This window comes from Orbicella faveolata, unplaced genomic scaffold (assembly GCF_042242905.1).
Source record: "Orbicella faveolata isolate gen_17 unplaced genomic scaffold, um_ofav_v1 contig_2, whole genome shotgun sequence".
Lineage (NCBI taxonomy): Eukaryota > Metazoa > Cnidaria > Anthozoa > Scleractinia > Merulinidae > Orbicella > Orbicella faveolata.
In genome coordinates, this window is record NW_028301547.1 from 22,450,509 (window position 1) to 22,474,490 (window position 23,982).

Here is a 23,982-nt window from a genome sequence, read left to right on the forward strand (position 1 = left end):
GAGGAAAAGTTTCTAAACCGAACTCGATCCAGTCTCTTGTTCGTCACGCAATCCCGGTAAATTTGTCTGACGAAGGAAGCTAATTTTAGGATCAATAAACGAACTTGAGCCAGAGGGTAAGCGTACATTTCTTTGTAAAAATTGGCAAGTTCATGATCCCATATTTCATGAGTTTGTAAAAGATTCTTATGAAATTTCTCATATTTACTACATTCGGGGTAGTAAATAGATCTATGGAAGTGTCTTTTTGTTCACTGAATTATGTGAAAAATTGTTGATATTACGTGACATCGGTATCCACAGACAAAATCGGAGTATGACGGAAGAGAGCGGATGTAATATTCTTTCCGTCTGAACTTAGCTGGAATTTCAAAGACGACCTCTCTAAAGAGTCAAAACAAGTCATCTTCTTCTCATGGTAAGTTAAAATAACCTGTCAGATCAAGTATCAATGTTGATCACGTTTCCTTCTCCATCAAACTTCAAGAGTACGCAGTTATGCCGCATGTGTTAGTCGAAGTGATCTCACCGTACTTTAGTATTGCGTATTGTTTTGGATCTTTCCGTATAAACTGATAGTTCAACATGACATGAATTTCTTCATTTCTATCACCCTAACCAGGGCTGTATATAGCGAGGCGAAAATCCTCGGTCCTTTCGTTATACGTGTATCGATGCAATGTCAGACGGCGACCATCTCAGACTACAGACGGCAAAAGACTACGTGTAGTTCCTCTTTCGCTTTTAGCTTTTTCAGAAGTTAGATCATTAGGAAAAGTGCTTATGTCAATTTTTTTGTTCAGTACAGATAATCAGTCGCCTAGATAGCCAAAGTAAGTTGTTGATGTTTACACTAGTTTCCGGCCGCCATATTGGTGCACCACAGAGGTGCACCAACATGGCGTTTCCATGCTGGGCTCTGTAAATTTCTGCGAAACATTTCGACAAATATCTGCAGTCTGGGAAAACACACAAACCTAAAACTTGGAGAAGTGTATTCTCTATCTATTTCCTATAAGATCACAATTTCTTGACTTTATTCAGTGAATGGTTTTCGATTTATTATTATTATTTTTTTAATTGTGTGACAGTGAAAACGATCTATAGATTGTCGAGGAAAAGGTTGTTGTTATTCATCGTGGTAGATGCAATAATAAAGGGTATTATCGTTTGTCTCACGATGTAGTCACTTGAGATGTAGATCGCGACGTTTCGACTGCTTACTGCTAGTCTTCTTCAGGCGATAAGGTCGACTGATTGCACGGTATCATTTATATCACAAAGGTCGGCTGTGATTGGTGCATTTCGATCCTCCTATTGTTCCATTATTCCGGCGAGTAGCTGTTCCCTCAGTGGTCCGCTGTTGTACCGTTCTCCTGTTGTTGTGTTTCTTGATCGTGGGTATCCATGCTTCAGGAATTTCAATTCCACTATCCCTGTTGATGTTGTTAGGGTGAAGTCTTATGTGAATAGCTTCCTTGACCCTACGTGTGTACCAGTGAGGATCTCGATCAATAAACTTGACCTCATTCCAGATAGGATAGTGGCCGGTCTCGTGGGTGTGTTCAGAAACGGCGGAGGTCTGGGTTCGGGCGAGTCGTATATCCCTGTCGTGTTCTTTGATCCTCTCCTGCATAGATCTCCCTGTTTCCCCGATGTAGACTTTGCCGCACTCACAGGGAATCCTGTAGACAACACCATCTTGTTTAGCCGGGTTTATGGTGTCCTTTGGTCGCACTAAGTGTGACCGAAGTGTCGTGTCGGACTTAAAGACGGTGCGAATGCCTTGTTGTTCTAGGCAGCGGCGGAGAGACTCCGATCTATAGATTGTGCTAGCATAATTTTCAGCATAATTTGGAAAAATGAGCATAATTTTTGCCCTTTTTGTAAAAGTAGCACCGCTAGCATAATCAGCTTATTTTAAAAATTTTTTGAAGGGAACATTACTAGAGTCATTACTTGCTTGGAGTAAAAGGTTGATTATTTTCAAGCTCTGTCCACGGTTCAGTCTATTTTCAATTTTGCAATGTCTGGGGGGAGGAGAAACTGGGGAGAAGATTGGCACAGTACTGCATCATTCGTCGTCTATACGACTGGGTACACAGGAAGTGAGACTGTGGGTCCCAGTTTCCGTATTCACAGGCAACAAAATGGCGTCGAGAAACTTACACATGCGAGAGGAAGAACAGCCACCCGATAGGCCAGAACCCGCTCAAGCAAAGCAAATACAAGCAAATACAAGACCAGGGGGCATCTCATGCGTTCTTGACAGTAAATATATAATTTGGAGCTGTTTTGTGTTTTTTTTTTTTGTTTGAAAAGTATACTTAAAGAAAAAGTAGCATAATTTTCAAAAACGAGCATAATTTGAGCATAATGTAGAAATAAATCGGGCAATGCTAGTAGCATAATATGCCACTTTTACCAGCACAAGTGCCTCCTCAAAGGTGAGCCTGCTTGCAGGCTATGCATGTGCACTCCGGTTTTCCTCCCTTCACAAAACCAACATCTCCGAATTCCAGTTCGACCAGTATAGAGGACCCGGATGAAAACAAGCTAAGGCTGATGTGGCTTCCTCTCCAAACATTGTACTACGATTATCAGTTGAGTAAGGCGGGACGAAAGTTTGGTCACCAAGTTTTAACGTAAAAATCTTGTTGTTGTCACGAGCAACTGGCTCCGTATCCATTGGTAACTTGTCGGCCTTTGACGTCATTGGCAGCAAAGCGCGCGAAATTGTAGGCGACGCGACAGGCGACCAACGGCCGTTGATATTGTTACCAATGGAAACGAGGTAAGTTGCCCGTGACAACACCATAATTTTAAGGCCAAAACTTCGTAACCAAACTTCCCTCGTGCCTTACTCAACTGATAATCGTAGTAATTTACGAAGAGATCACGTAATAGTGGTCATGACTATAAGACTTTGTAAGGGAATATTTACGAATAGGAATACCAGAAAGGTCTAATAAAAATGCCTTATCTTACTTCCACAGTGTTTTGCTTGTCGTCTGTTCGCTTTTTCTGGTGATTTTAATAGCGAGTTATCGTTTCCTTTAATTTAGAAGTAGGAACTATCGGAAGCGATGTTAGACTCGTGAAAACCGCTTCAAATTAGCAGAAAAAACGAACAGACAACGAGCTAAACACTGTGGGTGGGAGTACGATAAGGCATTTCTATTATTAAGAGTTTTCTAGTATTTTCTTCCCCTAAAACCGATCGTAAATATTCCCATACAAAGTTTTAAATATAATTTTGCCATGATCACTATTACGTAAGAAGGCCATCATCGCTTACAGCTGGAGCTTGGGTTCCCTGTGCTCAGAACAGAGTCACCAGTAGTCACTTGACTAAAAGCCTCATAAGGGGTTTTGGGGCTCATATACGGAGGGCTCTGTATCTACTGGGGATGCTTTCCACCGGAGTTTTCCATTATCTGTAAGGAAACAAATACACGAAGAACAGACATCATTGCATGGAGTCCTTTGATTTAACAACTGTTGCACACTTGAGGCGGGGGTTAACATGAAGGCCGTATTTTTGCTGGGTATTATGGTTTGAATGCAAATATCTCGTTCACGTTTCAAGCAGTGAAAAATCTCTTTGCTCATTTCACGTAGCTACGTTTTGGGCTGTTTTGTAAATTTTTTGGTGATTTTTGGGTAGATTTGGGGATAACTAGTTTTTCTCAAAGGATTAGTAAAATTTATGGAAATAGGAAACTTTGAAGATTTGATGTTGTTTTAAAATCAATTAACCTTGCGGGAAGGGGGCTTGGGTGCAGTAGGTACCCGAGTGCACTACGCAAAACGCGTCGTCTTTACGTTGCCTGTTTTTTTAACATGGTAAAAATATATTTATGGTTTTGCAAATCTCATGCTATCCTTGTGGTGCCATTCTCTCAAGAACAGAAGCAATTTGCTCTAAACGCATGCGCAGATTAGTTAGCATCAAAGTCGACTATATGTGACGATAAGTTTTTTCGGTAAACTACTGTGACGATAAGTTTTTCCTGCAACACTGTAAATTTCGGACTGAACGGACACTTGAACTGACAACTGGGGGAATCTAACTCTGGAGAGCACTGCTTGGCTGCGGGAACGGAAATTCGTCACGATTTCCTGGTACACGAGGATCTACTTCAATGGTCTTCACTACGGACGTCAAGGAAGAGACATAACTTGGTCCAACAGTAGTTTATTCTGCACTCTAACGTCGAGGGTGAAATTGACATACTCGGCGGAGTAACCGCTGTAGAATCGTAACGATGTAGCCGATGTAATCGAAAAAGTTTTACAAACGTACTTGCTTATATATCATCCTTTACACGTCAAGTGTTTACAATATGCTAATGTAACTTCAGGTATACAATACGAGCGGAAAGTACTTAATTAAGATAGCGAATTCTAATCAACACCACGAGGCTTCCAAAATTAAAAATAGAGTGCTAGGATTAAAATTACACAGGCTGAGATTAAGATAGAACAAACTTAGCAAATTTAAAGTGAGATACTTAAATTTGAAATTCTGAATTGGTGTTACCGACAGCAAGGAAAACTTATCCTATGAATAGAAAGCACTAAAACTCCATTAGTGACAAGCAGTTCAGCTGGCTAACTTCCGAGGAAACTAATAAAACTTCATTAATGAAAAGTAGTTCAGCTGGCTAGTTTCTGAGGGAACGGAAGGTAGATTTTAATAATAAAAAGAAACTCAAATGACCCGATAACGAACTACTTGTTTTCTAAACGAAAGTTAGTGAAACAGCGTTGCACACGCTCAGGTGTACAAAGAATCGGCAAAGTACAAAGAAGAACAAAACTTAAGATTTCCAGTAGTTAGCTGAAAAGAGGCTACTGTTGGGTTTTTTTTTTCTATAATTTTCCAAATAATAAAGAAATGTCTGTGCAATGGCGAATTAACTCATAACATATATGTTAGGTGAATTGAAAGATACATTTCATAACATATAAGACGCATGTGTTCTAGCATTGCTAGTGTGATAAACTCCGTTCTCGAGTTCAGATACACGGTTTTTTTATTTTTTGTAAAGAGTGATATCACACTCTCGTTTTTGCTGGGGGTGGCAGTTATATTTCAGGTAACGTCAGTTCTCCTTTTTTAGTGCAAAGAACGTTACTGTGACTGCGTATCTTCTGGAATCTTCCCTAGCTCTATTCAAGAAACGTCGTCTGCTGTTTTATAACTATTGTGTGTTTGCCAGGGTTGAAATAGAGAATCGGAACATATTGCCTCTCCTCAGCAGCTTGTTTGTTTCCTCTTCTATGAAAGAGAACCCAAAGATCATATTCAGCCGAAACATTCCCGCGTTAGTTACATGTAAAACTAGTAAATGTGTGACAGAAGAAACTTCGTTATTATTGCCGCAGACTCCGTGGCACTTACTGAAACCTCCAATTAATTTCATCAGTCGATTAGGCGACTCGCTCACCGATTTGGGATATAATTTCGGTCGAGTAAAGATCTCTACCTTCAATACTTCTCGTTGAAACGCTCCTCAGTTGTATTACTCTACTGGTTTGATGTGGTCTTATTGTTTACACCAACTCGGCTGGCAACAGAATTAGAACGCACTATTCTGTGATTCGACGTGACTATTTGATAATTAGATTACTTCTTGTTTATCGGTGAAATGAAAATTTACGTTTTGAATGAAACAAAATCGTTCCTCTTCGATTTTTCAACAGATATTTAACTTTTATATTCCATTTATCTCCAGCAGTAAGTTAAAAAAATACACATCTTTCTTACATTTTCTTGGAAACAAAGGTATCTTGTTGCATACATTGGCGAGGAAAACAAAAGTATCAAATTACAAACGTTGGTGTGAAAAGTAATGCTACAAAATGAACGAAACTCAAGATAAAATACCGCAATAAATTTAAAACCGTCTTGACAAACGGTAATTGTAAGTTATTTTTGGGCAAAACACAAACATGAAACATACACACGGCTAAGATTATGTCATATCAAGTTTTTGTCCGCTCATATTCTGCAAAGGGGAAAAGGCCTAGTGGACTACCAAGGGAGAGAGCAGCAGGAGTGAGGACTTGCGTGACTATTGCATCAGAGCCGTAAATTACACTCTGCACTATCTGAGATTTTCTCACTAGTTTTCCTTTTAATCCCTTTTTAAACTTCCTAAAATTTCACTTAAATTTATGTGTACCCAGCCGTAAAACACAAAACAATTTCTTGAATGGAGACTGTAAAAAATAGATTATTCCTCACTCTACGTTTTCTGTGAGAATTTTTTGTGGACCTGTTAACGTTAAGGACTAATACCCGGGAGAGGTTTTTTCTTAGATTCGCTTATAAGCAGTGGCGGGGGGGACTAATGACCAAACTTTTACGGTAGCTGTGTAGGTCGCTGAACTGCATGGCCGTATAGGTAGCGAGGTGGGAGTGTTTGTTGTACACACCACTGAATATGACTGGTAAACCCATCAATCAATCAATCAACTTTATTTAGAGAGGGTGGATGGTGCCTTCATTCACTGTTGCTCTCTCCTCCGCAGGTTTCTTTCGGGTGGAGAGAATCCGCTGAACGATATGAATGCAGGCGCAAGATTACGATCTGTAGCGTAGATAAACCATGGCAAACAAACATACGGTTCCAACAACGATTTAATTTACGGCCTCTAAGCAACTTCACTTTATATCACGGTTTTCTTTTCGACTCGACTTAACCTTCTACGGCTACTGCTAAAAATCCTCACTGCTTGTTAAACTCCAAAAAAGGAAAAACTGTCAATCAAAGACAAAATCTGATTCACTCTCAAAAAAAGACATGATCACAACATATTCAATTACTTGACGCGTGACGCTTCTCAAAATTGTCCATGATCCATTCGACTTTGCGCCTGCACTTACCTCGCACAGCGGTTTTCTATAACAAACGTTTCGAACCTTTGCGGAGGAGAGGGTCACTGTTGTGTTTGTTGATAAATGTAACCAGGAGATCATTTGGCAAATTGTTTTAGGATCTTTTCCTTCCCTGTCCAACGATGTGACTTGTTAATTAACCTGGGCATCAGGTCTTCCTTCGGAAAACCTGAAACTCAGGCTAGATGTTTCTCCAAACAAAGTTTAACAGCTCAAATTTCACTTGCAGGTAACCGCATAGGGTAAACATGTCAGACAAGGTTTTCACATTGGAAGAGCTCAATTATTTCCGTATCTGTTACATCACTTCCGACATCATCAGGGATGGTTTACAGTCAGTGTTCAAAGAAGAATGGGACAGAATTCATGGATGTAGGCTGGGTCCATGGGAAGATACTGCCAAAAATGGGCAGGACTTTTTTGACATGGAATCACCAAGAAGCCGAAACAAAAACAAGAGATTTCTTAATATCATGCAAAACGGAAACACCAGCGAGTGGGATTGTGCATGTCTTTTTTTTGCAATTCTCTTTTCTGACTCACTTGGACCTTTGTTGCGTCCTACAGTTGCAACTAATGTCGACGATTTAAGGGATTTCCGCAATGGGGTTTTTGCACATCTTTCACAAGCTAGGATTTCTGAATCTGATTTTCAGGCTAATGTACAGCTGGTCTCAGATGCCTTCAAGGGTCTTCATCTTGACACGAAAGGACTCCAAAAAATAAGTAACCAAGGGAGCTTTCCAACCGGGGAAATTCAAGAGCTTCAAGAGCAAATTGGTGTCTTGGAGGAAGAGGTACAGGCTAAGCCCAAATCCTTTATGTTGCTTCCACTGAAGCCATCCCATGAGGTTACCGAACGAAGTACGGAAGTTGAAGACATCATGCAGAAGTTCGTGGATCTCCAAAGCAAAGTTCAGGAAGATGATTCAATTGTGACAATTTATGCCTCTGGCAACCCAGGATGTGGCAAAAGTCTGATTGCTCGAGAAGTTGGAAAAAAATTTTATGATAAAAACGTGAAAGACAGTAATCAGGACAAGCGTATATTTGTGATGACTTTGAATGCCGAAAGTGAAGAGTCGATGCTAAATTCTTACAAGAAATTTGCCCGTGAACTGGGAATCACAGAATACTCACTGAGCACCATAACTGGTGCAGACTCAAAGTTGAAGCCCGATGAAAAAATTGCCCACCTCAAAACCCTTGTTTCTGCCAAAGTGCAAAACTATTCTTCCTGGCTGCTTGTATTTGACAATGCAAATGACCTGAAAAGCATTCGAGGCTACTTCCCTGATGAAGACTGGGGAGGTTGTGGACAAGTTCTTGTTACAACACAAGACAGTACCAATCTACCATTTGCTGACCCCATTTGCCAACATGTTTCCCTGAGTCAGGGAATGCAAGCCAACGACGCCTTGCGTCTTCTGAGAAGTATATGCCAGTTTTCATGCCACGATGAGGAAGATGAACACTCAGTTTTAAAGGCCTTAGATTACCAGCCTTTGGCCATTGCTTCTGCAGCACTCTATGTTCGTTATCTGCGTGATGCAGGTGCAACAAGCCCAGTTCCTAGCAGTTTCACCTGGAAGAGCTACCTCAAGAAACTGGAAATGGGGAAGCGGAATTTGACAGAAAAGGTCTACGAAAGGACGAGCAAGAGCTACCCGTTGTCGATGACCTCAGCTGTCTCGCTGGCATTACAGAAGCTGGTCCAGAATCACGTATTTGAACACGTGGTTCAATTTCTAGCTTTGTGTGCTCCAGCACCCGTTGGCCTTGACATGATAGTCAGTTTTGTAACCAAGCAGGACCCAGACCTCGACGAGGACATGACCGCTGCTGAAATTTCCAGGTGCTCTCTGCTAATGCAGCTTCCCTCAGAAGATAGTTCAAGACCTTTAATAAAGGTGCACCAGGTCGTACATGATGTCTTCAAGAGCTACCTTTTTGACAAACATGGTAAAGAAAAGGCCTCAATGATCTCAGTGATGTCGTACATTGAGACGTTTGCCACGTTTGCTGAACACGATCTGCTTCAGTTTGACTTGGAGTTCCATTTCTTATCCCAGATGATGGCTCCTCATTTGAAATCGCTCAGCAGTCACTTGGAAACAATGTTCATCTCGGCACTCGACATAACCAGTGATACCAAATGTTTACTGCGAAATGCTTTCCTCAGTTTTGGCGACGTTTGCAGGAAACATAGTTACTTTTATGCCGCCAAAACGTATTTTGAATATGCCCTTCAGATTTGTAATGATGAAAGCGAAGATGAAGATGAAGGCATTGTCCGGTTTATCGCCACAACTAGAAACAATCTAGGCGTTGTCTATCGTGAGCTAGGGAATTTTGAGAAAGCTAAAGAACAGCATCAGAATGCTCTGGCTCTTCTAGAACGCCTTCAACTAGAAAACCCCACTTCGGAAGTTGCGGATTCCTTGAACAAATTGGGAAATGTTTTGTTCAGTCTTGGCCAATTTCAAGAGGCGAAAGACTACTTCCACAAGTCTCTAAAAATAAGAGAAGAGCTTTATGGTAACGAGCATGCCGATGTCGCTGCTTCACTTTGCAACCTTGGAGTTATCCACAGTGTTCTGGATGACTTGGAAACTGCAGAAAACTTTTTCCAGAGATCTCTTGCACTGAGAGAAATTATTTATGGCAAAGTGCACCCAGAGATGGCGGATTCTTTGACCAATCTTGGAATTACGTATGGCAAACTCGGTCTCTTTGACAAGGCGATACAGTACCACAAGCAGGCGCTGGAAATGAGACAAAAACTTTTCTTTCCAGATCACATGATGATCTCCGAATCTTATAATAACCTCGGGCTGGCGTATAAGTTTGCTGGCCAACTTCAAGAAACCAGAATTTGTTACGAAACTGCATTGCGTATTCGAGAAAAGATTTTAGACAAGGAACATCCCGCGATAGCAGGATTACTGAGCAACCTTGGTGTGCTCTATATGGACTTGGGTGAATTGGAGAAGTCCAAAGACTTCCACTATCGTGCCCTGCAAATCAGGATCAAAGTGTTGGGAGGTAACCACTGCAAAGTGGGCGACTGCATGCTCAACCTTGGCTTGGTACACGAACGTTGTAGTGAGTACGATGTTGCAGAGAACCATTTTCAGCAAGCTGTAGATGTCTATGCTGGTGTGTACCCAACCAGCCACATGTTGTACAAGTCTGCGGTTGAAGGATTAAAACGAGTTTCAGACCAAGTGGAGACACTTCATTCTCATTATGGACCTGTTGAATCCGTCGACTACTATTCAATGACCAACCTGGGCTCATCAACTCGCTATGCGGCAAATCAAGGAGAGTATCGTCTGAAGGCTCGCTCTTGTTGTATGATCTTGTAACTTGCTTGACATACTGCCCAAAACACTGTTAATTATTGACCTATTCGGCGACTCTTGTCGCACCACTGCGTGACTAAACCAAAATTAAAGTAATAGTACCGTTCGTTTTGATCAACGGTGTTGCCGTCGTTGTTCACTGCTTTTACGTCTACTTGGTATCCCATGTTGAAGTCAATATCACTCAGTAGGTAGGACCAAATACGAATTTGAGTGGACGTTTCACAAATCTTGGTGCGGAATATTGACGAAATAAGCTAGCTTATCGTTTTAGTACAGGGAGTCAGTTGCGGTCTCTTCAGGGAAGTGTTAATAGGAGGACCTTCCTAGTTTCTCGTTAGCGTTGGGAGGGAGTTGGTAAACAAGATATGCAGCTCTCGTGGTATTGTAGGTCCTGTCCGAGTACACTTGTCATGATCACTTCCCTTAATAGTAATAAACGTCACCAGAATTGAAATTTAATCGTTTTTTTCGACACTTTGCTTACGTACGGCCAAAAGTTGGAGTTCTGCAGATGAGTTTATATTTTCCCTTGTTCGTCATCTGAACACTGAGTAACTGAGTAGTCTTTCCAATTAAATCTGGGCACACAACGCTTTCCGATGATTAGTTCCGCAAACACAAGCTTAAAGCATTGCAGTCACGAAACCCATCATTTTCACCACGGAATCTGTTTGCATCTTCAAAATTTTTTGACGCAAATCTCGTCCAAGTATATGTCTACGACTCTATTCAGGACCCACAGCTTTCTTCGAAGAATGATCGATGAGCGTGCCAAAAATACCTCCAAGAATAGCCCAGTCTCGTTGGCAGAGGCAGTGATCCTTCGGCTCTTGCTGATCGAAAACGTGCGGGCTCCGGAAACGAGATTCAGAATCGCCCCGAGGACAAATTAAATGTAAGCCCATGCTTGGACGTTAACGTCATACTCCAGTTTACACGCAAAATCATTCAAATTTCAAGCCATGTCTCGAGCACCTCCCAGTCGTAATACAGGTCCCTTTCCCGATTAAGAGGGACAATCTGATCAAGTCAAATATTGTGCAATTACAGCCGGCTGATTGCAAGCTATTGTAGTGTACATTTGTAATAGCCCCCTCTTGGGTAAAGTTTGATATCGGGCACAAGCTACAACAACTCACTATTTTTCTCGATCTTCTTGCGATACTGCAGTTTCATCAGATGGTCAAGAAACGTAGTTGGTATATGTTTTTGATTAATTTGCAAAACATATTTTACGATGTTGAGGAACAGCGACTATTACATTACACGGCACGTGCACAGATCTTACGTATATGAAGTAGGTCCGCATTAGGACAAGGTCCTTAGATGCCTGTCGGTGGCTGTAAACACAACCCAAAAGATATAGGTATACGTGAAGTTCGTCAGCGTGATTAGTCCATGTTTTGCAGAATGCGCCCAAAATTGTCTCGCTTGTGTGTTGCCCTGTATTCTTATGCAAATGCAAAAAGTTGTCTGTGAGATGACCTGACCTGATTGGAGCTTAGCGTTGTTCATATTGCTTGTCAAACCAGGAAAACGCACTGTCAAACAAGTGAATGTTGTTTCATAACATTTCCTTAACAACGAAACAGTGCATGACTCATGGCGACATCGTCAGTCATCGACGCCGCGGCTTCAACTCCTGTTGGTGCCGCAGTCCTTTTCTTTTATCATCCGTTTTCCACTTATGAGGGCCTACTTCACAAGGTATAATATTTTATTAGCTATCAACCATTAGCATTGAAAATTGATTTTCCTACTCTCGTAAATAATGAATTGGTCATATAAAAGACTATAACGTCGTGTTCATACTAAGCGAACTTGGCAAATGAAATCAAGCCCCTTACGTTTCTTGGGAAGAGTTTTAGTTTGCGAATTCTTGCAGAGATGACCGACAAGATCATCCATGCCAGGTTTCCAGGCCGTCACGCGGAAAGCAAATTTGTGTGATAACAAGTTTTTTAGGCCGCTTAAGTCGGGGGTACACATGAATTTAAGTGAAATTTTGGGAAGTTTAAAGAGGGATTAACTGGATAAAAAGGGGTTTGGAACACCACCAGACAGTTGATGGCCCCCAAACGGGCACCCCGGGTTGGTGGGCAACCGTTTGGTGTACGTCTACCAATTTCTAACTTCAAATTCTAATTTTAAAACAACATCAAATCTTCAAAATTTCATATTTCCATAAATTTACTAATCCTTTGAGAAAAACTATTTATCCCTAAATATACCCAAAAATCACCAAACATTTACAAAACAGCCCAAAACGTAGCTATGTGAAATGAGCAGAGAGATTTTTCACTGCTTGAAACATGAACGAGATATTTGCATTCAAACCATAATACCCAGCAAAAATACGGCCTTCATGTTAACCCCCGCCTTAAGTTGTTTTGTCACACTCCTAGAGGACTCGGGATTTATTACAGCAAAACAATCCAACGGGAAGACAGAGAATACGCCGTTACTTGGGTCCAACAGAGTAGAGTTTAATCCAACAACGCACTCAGAACATAACCAATACGGGATCACGCTGGTATCCGGCGTCCCACCACCGGGGGCGTAACCCAAGAACAATTTACAAAACACCTGTATTTATGCTAGTCTCCAAACAGATGATCTAATGTTTCTTTTAGAAGTTGTAAAACCCTATTGGCTGCCAATGAGCTCATTGTTGTTCTAGGCTATTCCATCATAGGCAGTCAGTTATTCTGCTCGTAAATATTAAGGGACCGGTCATTATTTATCGCCTGGGGGGAGGGGTGGGACGGAGTATTTTGGGCTGAACACGGCAAAATTTAGCCGATCCCCCCTTTAAATGTTATATCACCGAAGTGATCCCCCTCAACACTGTTGATAGCTGTCGTGATCCTCCCTCCATGTCTTCGCACCCATATTCAACTTTTGAGGTGTATATTCAGTGTTTTTTAACATTCAGGTAGAATTTCAATCTATGATGTACTTACAGTATAATGAGGCCCTTATCCCGCAGTCTCAAAAGTGTCTCTTGATCCGTGTCTTTTTCTAGTCTGGATCCCATTATCTGTTGTCAGCTGACATGCAGCAATATAACAATCTCAAATGGTTGAACAGTTCAAAGTTACTTTTTTAATAGAGTGCAAATTTAATAAGAGTCCACCAAGTACCTATGAGCATGTCATATTCAGCAGTAATTCGGCCATCTGGAAGGGCAAAAATGAGTGAAATGAGACGACTACTCTGTTGATCTGTAGTGTTAGATCAGCCTTTGTTTTTTTTTCCCACTTTTTCTTGTTTTGTTGTTTTGTTTTTGCTTTTTTGGGTTTTCATTCAGTGTGTGCTTGTACCGTGACTTCAGCTATTTGCTCATCTGGTACAAAAGTTAGATCTGGTATACGAACAGTTGACTGTTCATCGAGGGCAGCAATGACAAGATCTTGTTCGGTATTCTCGTCGTCATCTGACTCGTCGTCAGACTCCGCCTCTGATTCTTCACTCTCTTCTTCACTGCTGGACAACTCATTTCCATTGCCTGTACTTTTTTGTCTAAAGTAATGACAGCGAATTGCCTTTATCTTGTCCAGCTTTAGACCAACAGTGGTCAGGCCATGTTCTTTAAGGTAATGGTCAAGCTGTCTCACCTTCAGCTTCTCAACTTTTCCATTCTCAATGAGTGTGCCCCACCTGTAATCCTTGTATGTTAGCTCCTCTTCTAATCTTCTTTTCTCGTTAGCCTCCCTTGTTCTAATATCCTTCCTGATGTTTATATCATTTAGATGACCAAGGTATTCAATGACATGCTTTTCCTCGACATTATAGGTAGCACAGAAAGCAGCGACGGTGTTTGGATTGTCCGCAGAGATAGCGTTTTGTTCATACAAGTCCTTCAGACATTTCCTCGGTTGATAATCGTCTGGAGTACGATCTGTTGTTGGCGTTTCGTACACATCCATAAAATGTCCTGGATTTTCTTTGTGTGGCACAGGCTGGGGGATTTTCTCTGTCACTGGTCCCACCCATCTGTTGTTGGTACACCAGGAACAGAGTGTGGAGCTTGCATCTCTTTGGCTATTACAGGCATCCCGACAAAATTCAAAAAAGAGCTCTCCTCGGACATAGTGGTCCTCAATAAAGCTCTCTATCTTTCTAAAATAGGCCGCACCAGGTATTTCGGCCTTACTGTTTTCTGAAGCATTTCGGTACGCATTAAGCTCAGAAGCATTAAAAAAGAACAACTCTTCGGAAGACTCACTCAGCCTACTACAGATGTAATTCTTCAGGACAGGGGCGTCGTCTATCCTTTCGGCGACCTGCTTGCAAACATGCCAAGCGTTTTTTTCCAAGTGCTCTTTTTCGTACTTTTCGTAGGAATGGAGAGACATGGCCTTGATTTCGTCTTCAGAGAGATCTTCGAATGGACGGTACTTCTCCCATTCCAGCGTTGCACCGTCAACAAGAGCGTCTGAAATGGCCGAGTTTGTTCGTTCGGCCTCGCCTTGCCCGCTGTCACCTCTCGAGCGGTGGCATCGTACTCGGGAATCCGAGTTGTGAATTCGAGCCAGCTCAGCATCGCGAAAGCGATGGAGAAGGATACAGCAGTGGGAGAAGAGCAAAGGAGAAGAGATTACAGCAGAGGGCATATATGCTTCTAGAAAAACTTACCTCAAGAGAGGTAACTGAAGAGGTCTTTGATTCGCTCGAAAACAACAAGAATTTTACAAGCGTCACAGCAATTAATGCAGAGTTCACCGGGAAATTAGTTAGGCGTCTCCATCTGGACCCACTTTTATGGCTCCTGGAAAAAGACGTTTTTGACAAAGACTTAGCCCATAATATGGAGGTGGTAGTGACCAGTCTTAAGGAAAGTGGTAAAGGGTTAAGCTCGGGCGAAGATTCTATGATTCTATTCTAATGACCGGTCCCTAACTACTTACAACTTCAGGTAGTTCTCACTACAAGGTGTTACACTATAATACAGGTAGACAGGTGGTTACCATGGTTATTGGACTTTCACTTAACTGCTAACTGTTGCAGTCGATTAAGTCGATTAACGATGCGCTCATGCTTTCGCTAGCAGAGAGCCTTCGGGAGGACTCTCGTACAAACGTACTCTTCAGAAATTTACAACATAATCGATTTTTTTAACACTTCGGAAGTTAGGGAATCAGACAAAGAGAACTTACTAGATGTCACCCGAGCAATTACATTTCTAGTAAAAGCATTCTCTCTGATTCAGTTCGAAGTGGGATATGCATGAATTGTTCGTCATTGGTGTCCTAATCCCTAGTAGCAGCATTGATGAGCGATGACACATTTAATCCCCTTTTCTGAAACTTTTAGGGCCAGAAATCCTCTCTTTCCCCCTACTTCCCACTGAGAAGATGGACCTCGACCCCTAAATTTACCAAACCGACAGTGAGAGCTGGGCACGAGATTTGTGACCTTCATTTGTATCGCCCCCGGTATAGCCTGGTATCGCCCTGCGGTTCGCCCTGCTGGAGTAGAGGGGTGATAGAATACTCAATGTGTTTCATCCCAGAGCGCTGGAATTGGCTTTGCGGATGTCCACTGCACGAGACATTATGTACATCGACATACAGGTACCAATCTCAGTAATCTTGCGGCTGCAGTTGCTAAGTTCAACAAATTGGGTTCGGCCAATTTATCCTTCATGGGGTTTTTCCTCTAACCAGAACGTTTAAAAATCTCACTTGATTTGTTTTAACAGACTAAGCAGTCACAGAGGGTCACAAGATGAACTTGAACAATGTCAGACAAAGAGTACTCCTTGGAAGAACTGAATTATTTCCGTGTCTGCTACATCACGAACAAGATCATTCGGGATGGACTTCAGTCAGTGTTTAGACAAGAATGGGACAGAGTATACAGTAGGAGATTTGGTAAATGGAAAGACACTTACAAAAATAGACAGGACTTTTTTAGCATGGAATCGCGAAGAAGCCGGAAGAAAAACAAGATGCTTCTAAATATCATTCGATATTCGATATTCGAGTGGGACTGTACATGTCTTTTCTTTGCGCTTCTCTATTCCGATTCGTTTGGACCTGTGTTGAGTCCTACAGTTGCCAGTAATATCAACGATTTGCGAGTTTTTCGCAATGGCTTTTGTACCCACCTTTCTCAACCCAGTGTTCTGGATGCTGACTTTCAAGCTAATTTGCAACTGGTTTCAAACGCGTTTACGGCTCTGAATCTTGACACCAAAGAGCTGCAAAACATAAGGAATCAGGGAAGCTTTCCAACCGCAGAACTACAAAAGCTTCAAGAACAAATTCTCGTCTTGGAAGAGGAAATTCAGGGGAAAGCTCAATCCTTCATGTTCCTTCCTGTTAAGCCATCCCACGCAGTCACGGAACGCAAAGCGGAAGTTGAAGACATCATATCATGCAAATGTTCATTGACCTGCAAAACAAGAATGACGAAGGTTCCATTGTGACAGTTTTTGTCTCTGGCAACCCAGGATGTGGCAAAAGTCAGATTGCTCGGCAAGTTGGGGAAAAGTTTGCAGCTGATAACCAGGACGGTAGTACATTTGTAATGACCTTGAATGCTGAAAGTGAACAGTCAATGTTGGTTTCATACATGAAGTTCGCTCGTGCTCTTGGCGTCACAGAATACTCGATCACCAGCATCACAGGGGGAGACTCGAAATTGACGGAAAGAGGCCAAATTTTGCATCTGAAAACCCTTGTTTCTGCCAAAGTTAAGGAGTATTCTACCTGGTTGCTTATATTTGACAATGTTGATGAGGTTGAGAGCTTGAGAGGCTTCTGGTCACAGGAAGAGGAGTGGGGAGATTGCGGACAAGTACTTGTCACCACACAAGACAGTATTTATATACCATTAAGTGACCCCTTTTGCGAAGAAGTGTTCCTAAGTCAGGGGATGCAAACGAACGATGCTCTGCATCTTCTAAGAGATATCTGCGAGTTTTCATGCGAAGATGAGGAAGATGAACTTTCAGTTTTAGAAGCCTTAGATTACCAGCCTTTGGCCATTGCTTCTGCTGCACTCTATGTTCGCTATCTGCAGGATGCTGGTGGAACAAGCACTGTACCTGGCAGTGCCACTTGGAAGAACTACCTCAAGAAACTGGAAATGGGGAAGCGGAATTTGACAGAAAAGGTCTACGAAAGGACGAGCAAGAGCTATCCGTCATCAATGACTTCAGCTGTGTCCCTGGCATCACAGAAGCTGGTCCAGAATCGAGTATTTAAACATGTGGTTCGATTTCTAGCTTTGTGTGCTCCAGCACCCATTGGCCTTGACATGATTGTCAGTTTTGTAACCAAGCAGGACCCAGACCTCGATGAGGACATGACCACTGCTGAAATTTCCAGGTGCTCTCTGCTAATGCAGCTTCTCTCAGAAGATAGTTCAAAACCTCTAATAAAGGTGCACCAGGTCGTACATGATGTCTTCAAGAGCCACTCTCTTGACAAGTGTAGTGACGAAGAGGTCTCAGTGCTCACTCAGTCTTACATTGACACATTATCTACCTTTGCTGAACACAATCTGCTCCAGTTTGATTTAAAGTTTCATCTCTCTTCGAAAATGATGGCTCCCCATTTGAAAGTGTTCAGCAGCCATTTGGAGGCATCAAACTACAACCTGATAACTAGTGATGAGAGAAATCTACACAAAAAGGCATTTCTTAACTTCGGGGACATATGCAGTGCACATGGCTATCTTCCTGCAGCCAAAACATACTTTGAGAAAGCTCTTCAGATTGCCAACTGCGAAGAGGAAGGCAACAACCAAGACAACATGATTGTCACTGCTACAATCCTGAACAATTTAGGGGTTGTCTATTGGAAACTAGGGCAATTTGAAACGGCTAAAGATCACCACCAGCAAGCCCTGGATCTACTTGAAGGCCTAAATCCAAGTAATTCTACTCCAGAGATTGCAGATTCTTTGAACAAACTGGGAAATGCTTGTTTTAGTCTGAGCCAGTTTGAAACAGCAACGGACTTGTACAGCAAATCTCTAACAATGAAACAAGAGCTTCATGGTAATGAAGATACCACTGCTGCTGCCCCACGTAATAACCTTGGATCTGTTCACAGTGTATTAGGTGACCCCCACACCGCAAAGGACTTTTACCAAAGAACATTAGACTTGGCAGAAAAGACATATGGCTCGGTCCATCCTCGTGTTGCTGATTGCTTTTGCAATCTTGGAATCGTGCACAGTGAATTACGTTCAACTGATGAGGCGATTGAGTACCACAACAAAGCACTTGAAATGAGAAAGGAACTATACTTTCCAGAGCATTTCTTGATTTCCGAGTCCTACAGCAATGTTGGTCTGATGTACAAAGCCCAAGGCCAACTTGTGAAAGCCATGGATTGTTACAAATCTGCACTGCAAATTAGGGAGAAAACATTGGATGAACAACATCCTGCAATGGCAGAATTGCTGAGTAATCTTGGTCAGTTGTATATGGATCTTGGTGAAATACAGAAATCCAAAGACTGTCACTTTCGTGCACGAAACATCAGGGACGAAATTTTGCCAGGTGACCATTGTGAATTAGGCGACACTATGTTTAACCTGGGAATGGTATTTGAACAATGCAGTGAGCTTGATTACGCAGCTGACTACTTTCAACAAGCTCTGGAGATCTCCTCCAAGTCTTTCCCCATGAGCCACCAGTTGTGCCAATCAGCACATGAAGGTTTCAAACGAATTTCACAGCAACAAGCAGACCTAAACCATCAAAGTGGCAGCCTTCAATCTCCGTCTGCATTGGCCATGGCCGTCAGGAGGTCGCAAATTCTGAATTATCCATTTTCTGGGGCACACTGGGAGAGATCAGGAAAGAATGCCGCTAATTTCACTATGCCGTTGGACAAATGTATTGTGCTTTTGGTAGTGAGCCTGATAGGTCAGTATGTAAGAGACTATGTTCATGACCCCAAAGAGGAGGTTTTGAAGTTTTTCTGGCTGTGTATACCCTACATTGTTGCTACCCGTGTAATGATGAGGGCAATAGAAGTAGATTATACATAGGGAATGATTTCAGATTACTTCGTGAATTCAAATGGCTGGGTTTCCTATATTTGTTGGGATATTGTTTTCAGTCTTATCTGTAGCTTTGCTCTTATTGAAATGCAAAGGAAAAGCAGCACAAAATCAGAGACTGAGGTTTTATTAAGTGACCAAATTAAAAAACAAAAACATTGTGTACGTAAATATTCTCAGTAGATTTCTTCCATTTCAACTGAATTTGACACTTAAAATGGTTAACATGATATGACTTTTTTATGCCTAGCATCATTTGCTCCTTAGTTGACAATTTATTTTTTACATGGAAAACTGGATGTTCTTTGAAACACTAGAACTGTAAGAAGTAATCATACTGCGGTGTTTGAATTTATAACTGTTACGTTATTCTCATGTAATGAAAAAAAAAAATGCTAAAAACTCTTAGTACAAAATGTTTTTTCTCCCCTTGACAATCATGTACAATTCTCCTTGGTGCTCAAGGAGTATTATTTTCTTGTGCAAGCAAAGGTACTTACTAGTTATAATGTTAGCATGGTTTTCACCAAATACATAATAACAGGATTAAACCCAGTTCTGTTGTGTAATGATTTTGAAACGGGCACATTTATTTTGGTGGCACGTGGCATTCAAATTCCAATACAGTTAACAGTGCCAGTTGAAGTAATCTTTTCAGTTTGCAAGTAAAATCATTATATGGCTGTGTCTTACAAGAACTAGGAACTACTAAAGTCACAAATTTGATTGGCTGAAATTGACATTGACTGCAGTTTACATTTTCTCATCTAGACCGCCATCTAGACCAGTTACATTTTGTGGTGAAAAAGTTGCAACCTAAAATACAAAAATGTTGACTATTTTGTTCTAAAACTATTAGTGAAAGTGCCAAAAAGCCTTGTGAGAAAAAAAAAAAAGTAAAGAGGAAGAGCAAACTTTGGCATGTATAAGTTCAGCTTATCGCCATGCAAAAGCAAAATGTCAGCTACTCTGTACTCATGACCTTGGTCAAGATTTTCCCATACAGACCGAAGCTCGGTTAACAAGAGCTAACTGTAAAAGTGAGACAAAATATGTACAGAATATGTCCTACTAACCTTACATGCAGGCCACAACTTTTTTTGATAATTGCCAATTCACACATGACTGTGTTTATACCAAAAACTGCACAGTAACAGAAACTACAGTAAACTGTGGTTTATTGAGCCAAGGGGCAACATCCAGACAATGTGTGGAATTCTTGTTACAATGCCTAAGGTGGCTCCCTATAGTTGCACAATCGCATGCGCACTGAGGACAAAAGCCTGAGTCATCTGTGTACACTTGGCAGCACGCTCACATCATTGTTTTTCAATATTTTATGACGTCAACATGGCCGCAAAAAGCAATGATGTACTGTGAAACTTTTGGAAGATTTCACCGAAGGAAATTCACTAAAATCACAAATACAGCCACATGAATGGTAAAAAATGTATTTGTTTGGGCATAACCATTTATAACTGAACACTAAAAGCCAAGATTTTAACAGGGATGGTAGTAAACACTACTTCATCATTGCATATTACATTTAATAAGTTTGAGAGGACTGGGTGTAAAAAGCGAAATGCAAAACCAGCTTTCAAAACATGACACTAGTGTGTGCAATGCGATGAATGATTACCCTGAGGAGCCACCTTAACGTAATCTGAGAATTGTCAGTTTATGCTGATACTGTACATCATCCAGTTAGATACAGCATGACTGTCAGACTGCCACCCTCTGGTAGTTGGCAAATTGGTAATTTGTGATCTAAAATATTCAACTGAACACAACAAGATACAGCTGTAAATAATAAGCAATCTGACAGTACCAATTTATCCATAAAATCTAAATCCAAATAAATATTACGACCACAATATGATTTGTGACATTTAGCTCTCATTCAATTAATTTAGATACAGAATTGCATGTGTATATTCCCAAGAGTCCAAACCATTTGTTTTTCTTTCGCTCACTATGATAAACAGAGTTTAAGGTTATTTAAGGTTCATTTCCATTTTGAGGAATGTCTTTAAATTCTCATCTGGGATGTCTTCCAAGGCGGCTCTTGCAGCTGAGTCATCGTCATACATTTTCATTAGCTCTTCTGCATGTTGAATCATCACGCAATTCTGGCATCCACTCATGCAGCACAACTCCAGAGGAGGGGGAGGGGGTATGGGTGAGTTCTTCTCTGGACTGTTGGTGCTGTCACTTTTTTCTAACGATGGAACAGCATGTTGCGACCCTGTAAAAGAATACCAGAGCGCTTTCAGACCCAAGAGTGATCAACAGCTCACTTCTTCTTGGAACATACACTCACTTCCAAACAGACAGGTGATGAGAATAAAAAAACTGATCAAACAGTGGATATGGTCTTGCTGTACCTCGACTTCACACTGGAAACTCTCAAACTCATTTAATTTGTCAAGTTTAAACAAAGATGACTGGATTGGATATACCATCTCACCTTATTTTCCATTCACTAAATAACACTCATGAGAGTATTTCACAAAATTTCCAAACACTTTGAATTCTGTCAAAAATACTTGTGTACCAGTAGGGCAAAATATTTCCAGTTCTTCTCTCACTGTTTCTTTGAAAATGGCAGAAAAAGTAGAACCTCCACATCACTTGTAAATTAGCAGTCATGAACCTCACCACAATGACTGGAATTTTCAGCCCTGGCAGTCCTTTATTGATCCATAAGTTTTTTCTCTTAAGTTGCCTTTTGCTTTTGTTTTGAAAATAAGTCATCATGCAAAACTATTTGTATAAAAATAAGTTCGAGTTCCATGAAAATGAAAATATGAGTAGTTTCACATGAAGACTTGCTTTGACACCTTTAGAGGCAAATGGTGACTTGGAAACAGCCACCTGTAGACTTGTCTGGAGTGACTGTAACTGTATTATGTCAAAAGAACTCCATTAGCAAAGAGGGATGAGGAATTTAAATCCATCAATAAACACCAACAGAAATGCATAGACATGAGAAATGAGGATTTAGAAGTGAACATAACTGAACAGGTATTATTTTCTAAGCCAATATTGAATGACTTTCACTTACTTTCTCCACTTATTCTTCTGCTTGAAGAAGAAATGCTACAGATACCCTGCCGATGCTGGTAAAATAGATAGGACAAAACCATAAGGGCTAAATCCATACATATAAGTTATGATCTAAATATCAGTGTACTCATCAGCCAGTTTGTCCACCTGAAGTCTTTCTTTCCCTGCTTGCAGAATCAATAGCTATGTCATGACAATCTTTCTTCCAATTGTTATGAAAAAAGATACTTCAGCATTTGATTATAGTCTTACTTTAAGTGATCTGTGTTACAAATGTCCTCCACACCCAAGTGGCTCTGGAGGTAAGGGATGCCACACCCTTTAGAATTTGAGGTGTAAGGAAAACTAGAGACCCAATTCTGCTAGTAACCTCAAACATTTCATGTGAGATGAAAGAGATAAAAACTCCTGGAAATTATGTCCACAAAAGAAGATCAAATCAATGTGCCTGGCTTGCCTGTATTTTTGCAAAGAAATGTCTCAAGTGACATATTGGATATGACCCCTCAATATGAGTCACATTATAAAAATGCAGGCATTATAATATGACAAGAAGACAATACGTGATAAGTAATACATCTAATTATTTATGTAACCATGAAAACAGGTTGTAGCAGTCCTAATACCTTGAACGACTTGTTCCCAGTCTGATTACATTGTCCAGGAATAACATCAAACCACAGGGGACAATATATTCAGCCAATACACTCAATAAAAACTCAGTCTAAACTGTTGGACCTCCTTTCTTTATTTTCCTATTTATTTCACTTAAGTAGTATTTATAGGAAATGTAGGAGATTTTGGCCAATTATAAAAGTGTTACAGGATCCTATAATACATATATAGGAAAATTATGAAATACAGTTGAAGCTCTCCTAACAACTACTCTCGTAAGCGACCAGCTCCAGTTATGACCACCTTTGTGAAACCCCGTTTGAACTGTGATTTTAACTTCGTAATGAAAAGCTTTCGTAAGCCACCGCTCAAGTAAATGACTGCGACCACTATTAATTTGGGATTACCCAGCTGGCCTTTTCCTTTGTTTTTAAGCTCTTGTAAGCGACCATTCAGAGTCTTACACATACAAATCAACACTTTGATGAAACTGCACACTGCGTTAATGATTCATTGACAAAGATCTTGCACAGTGCAGTATTGTACAGGTATTTGAAAAAGTTCAAAGTCATTTCCTTATGATTTTTTAATGAGTTTCTGAAGCTCTTGTCACTTACGACAGCTCAGTCTTGTAAGCGAACAGCTCTAGTTAGGACCACTTTTTCGAATTTCCGAGGTGGTCACTTACGAGAGCTTCGACTGTATAGGACGGCTGGGATGTATGCAAATAAAGTATTTGGTAGTGACCGGCCTATTTCACTCACATTTGTGAACGTCAAGAACTTGTTTCCTTGCAACGTGCGACGAACAATTCGGAACATCCACAATAAAAATTCCGGAATTTTCTCCAAAGGTACTCAGATCAAGTAAGACAACAATTCTTTCCAGGAAAAACGTTCATCTTTTTCTGTTCTGCGTTGTCGCGATTTCCGCCATCTTGAACAGTCGTTACCAAGCCTAAACGGACGGGAAAAACTTACATTTCAAGTAAGAGTACACGAC

General features: G+C 41.0%; 3 protein-coding genes and 1 pseudogene across 5 annotated transcripts in view; 2 read left to right on the forward strand and 2 right to left on the reverse strand.

Annotated features, from left to right (window-relative positions):
- Positions 1-45: 45 nt before the first annotated feature.
- Positions 46-23,982, forward strand: part of LOC149112458 (uncharacterized) — a 31,298-nt gene continuing 7,361 nt past the window's right edge. Inside the window, exons 1-3 of one of the 2 annotated variants that reach the window (XM_089290340.1) lie at positions 46-116; positions 304-418; positions 7,137-10,729. In XM_089290340.1, coding sequence (XP_089146466.1) covers positions 7,156-10,275 — 3,120 coding nt within the window. In that variant the 5' untranslated portion in view covers positions 46-116; positions 304-418; positions 7,137-7,155 and the 3' untranslated portion in view covers positions 10,276-10,729. Of the gene's footprint in view, positions 419-7,136; positions 10,730-23,982 lie in introns of those variants that run through there. The other variant, XR_016207462.1, reaches the window with a different exon arrangement.
- Positions 13,537-14,783, reverse strand: LOC149112459 (uncharacterized). Its single transcript, XM_089290591.1, has one exon. It carries the CDS (start codon positions 14,631-14,633, stop codon positions 13,578-13,580), a length of 1,056 nt encoding a protein of 351 aa, XP_089146717.1. The 5' UTR covers positions 14,634-14,783; the 3' UTR covers positions 13,537-13,577.
- On the forward strand, positions 15,665-21,175 carry LOC149112460 (uncharacterized; annotated as a pseudogene). Its single transcript, XR_016207461.1, has 2 exons — positions 15,665-15,851; positions 15,980-21,175. The product of XR_016207461.1 is annotated as an uncharacterized LOC149112460 (transcript).
- Positions 19,411-23,939, reverse strand: LOC149112461 (oxidoreductase-like domain-containing protein 1). Its single transcript, XM_089290354.1, has 3 exons — positions 23,745-23,939; positions 22,364-22,418; positions 19,411-21,544 (listed from the first exon to the last, which is right to left on the reverse strand). The coding sequence occupies exons 1-3, from the start codon at positions 23,799-23,801 to the stop codon at positions 21,294-21,296; spliced, it is 363 nt and encodes a 120-aa protein (XP_089146480.1). The 5' UTR covers positions 23,802-23,939; the 3' UTR covers positions 19,411-21,293.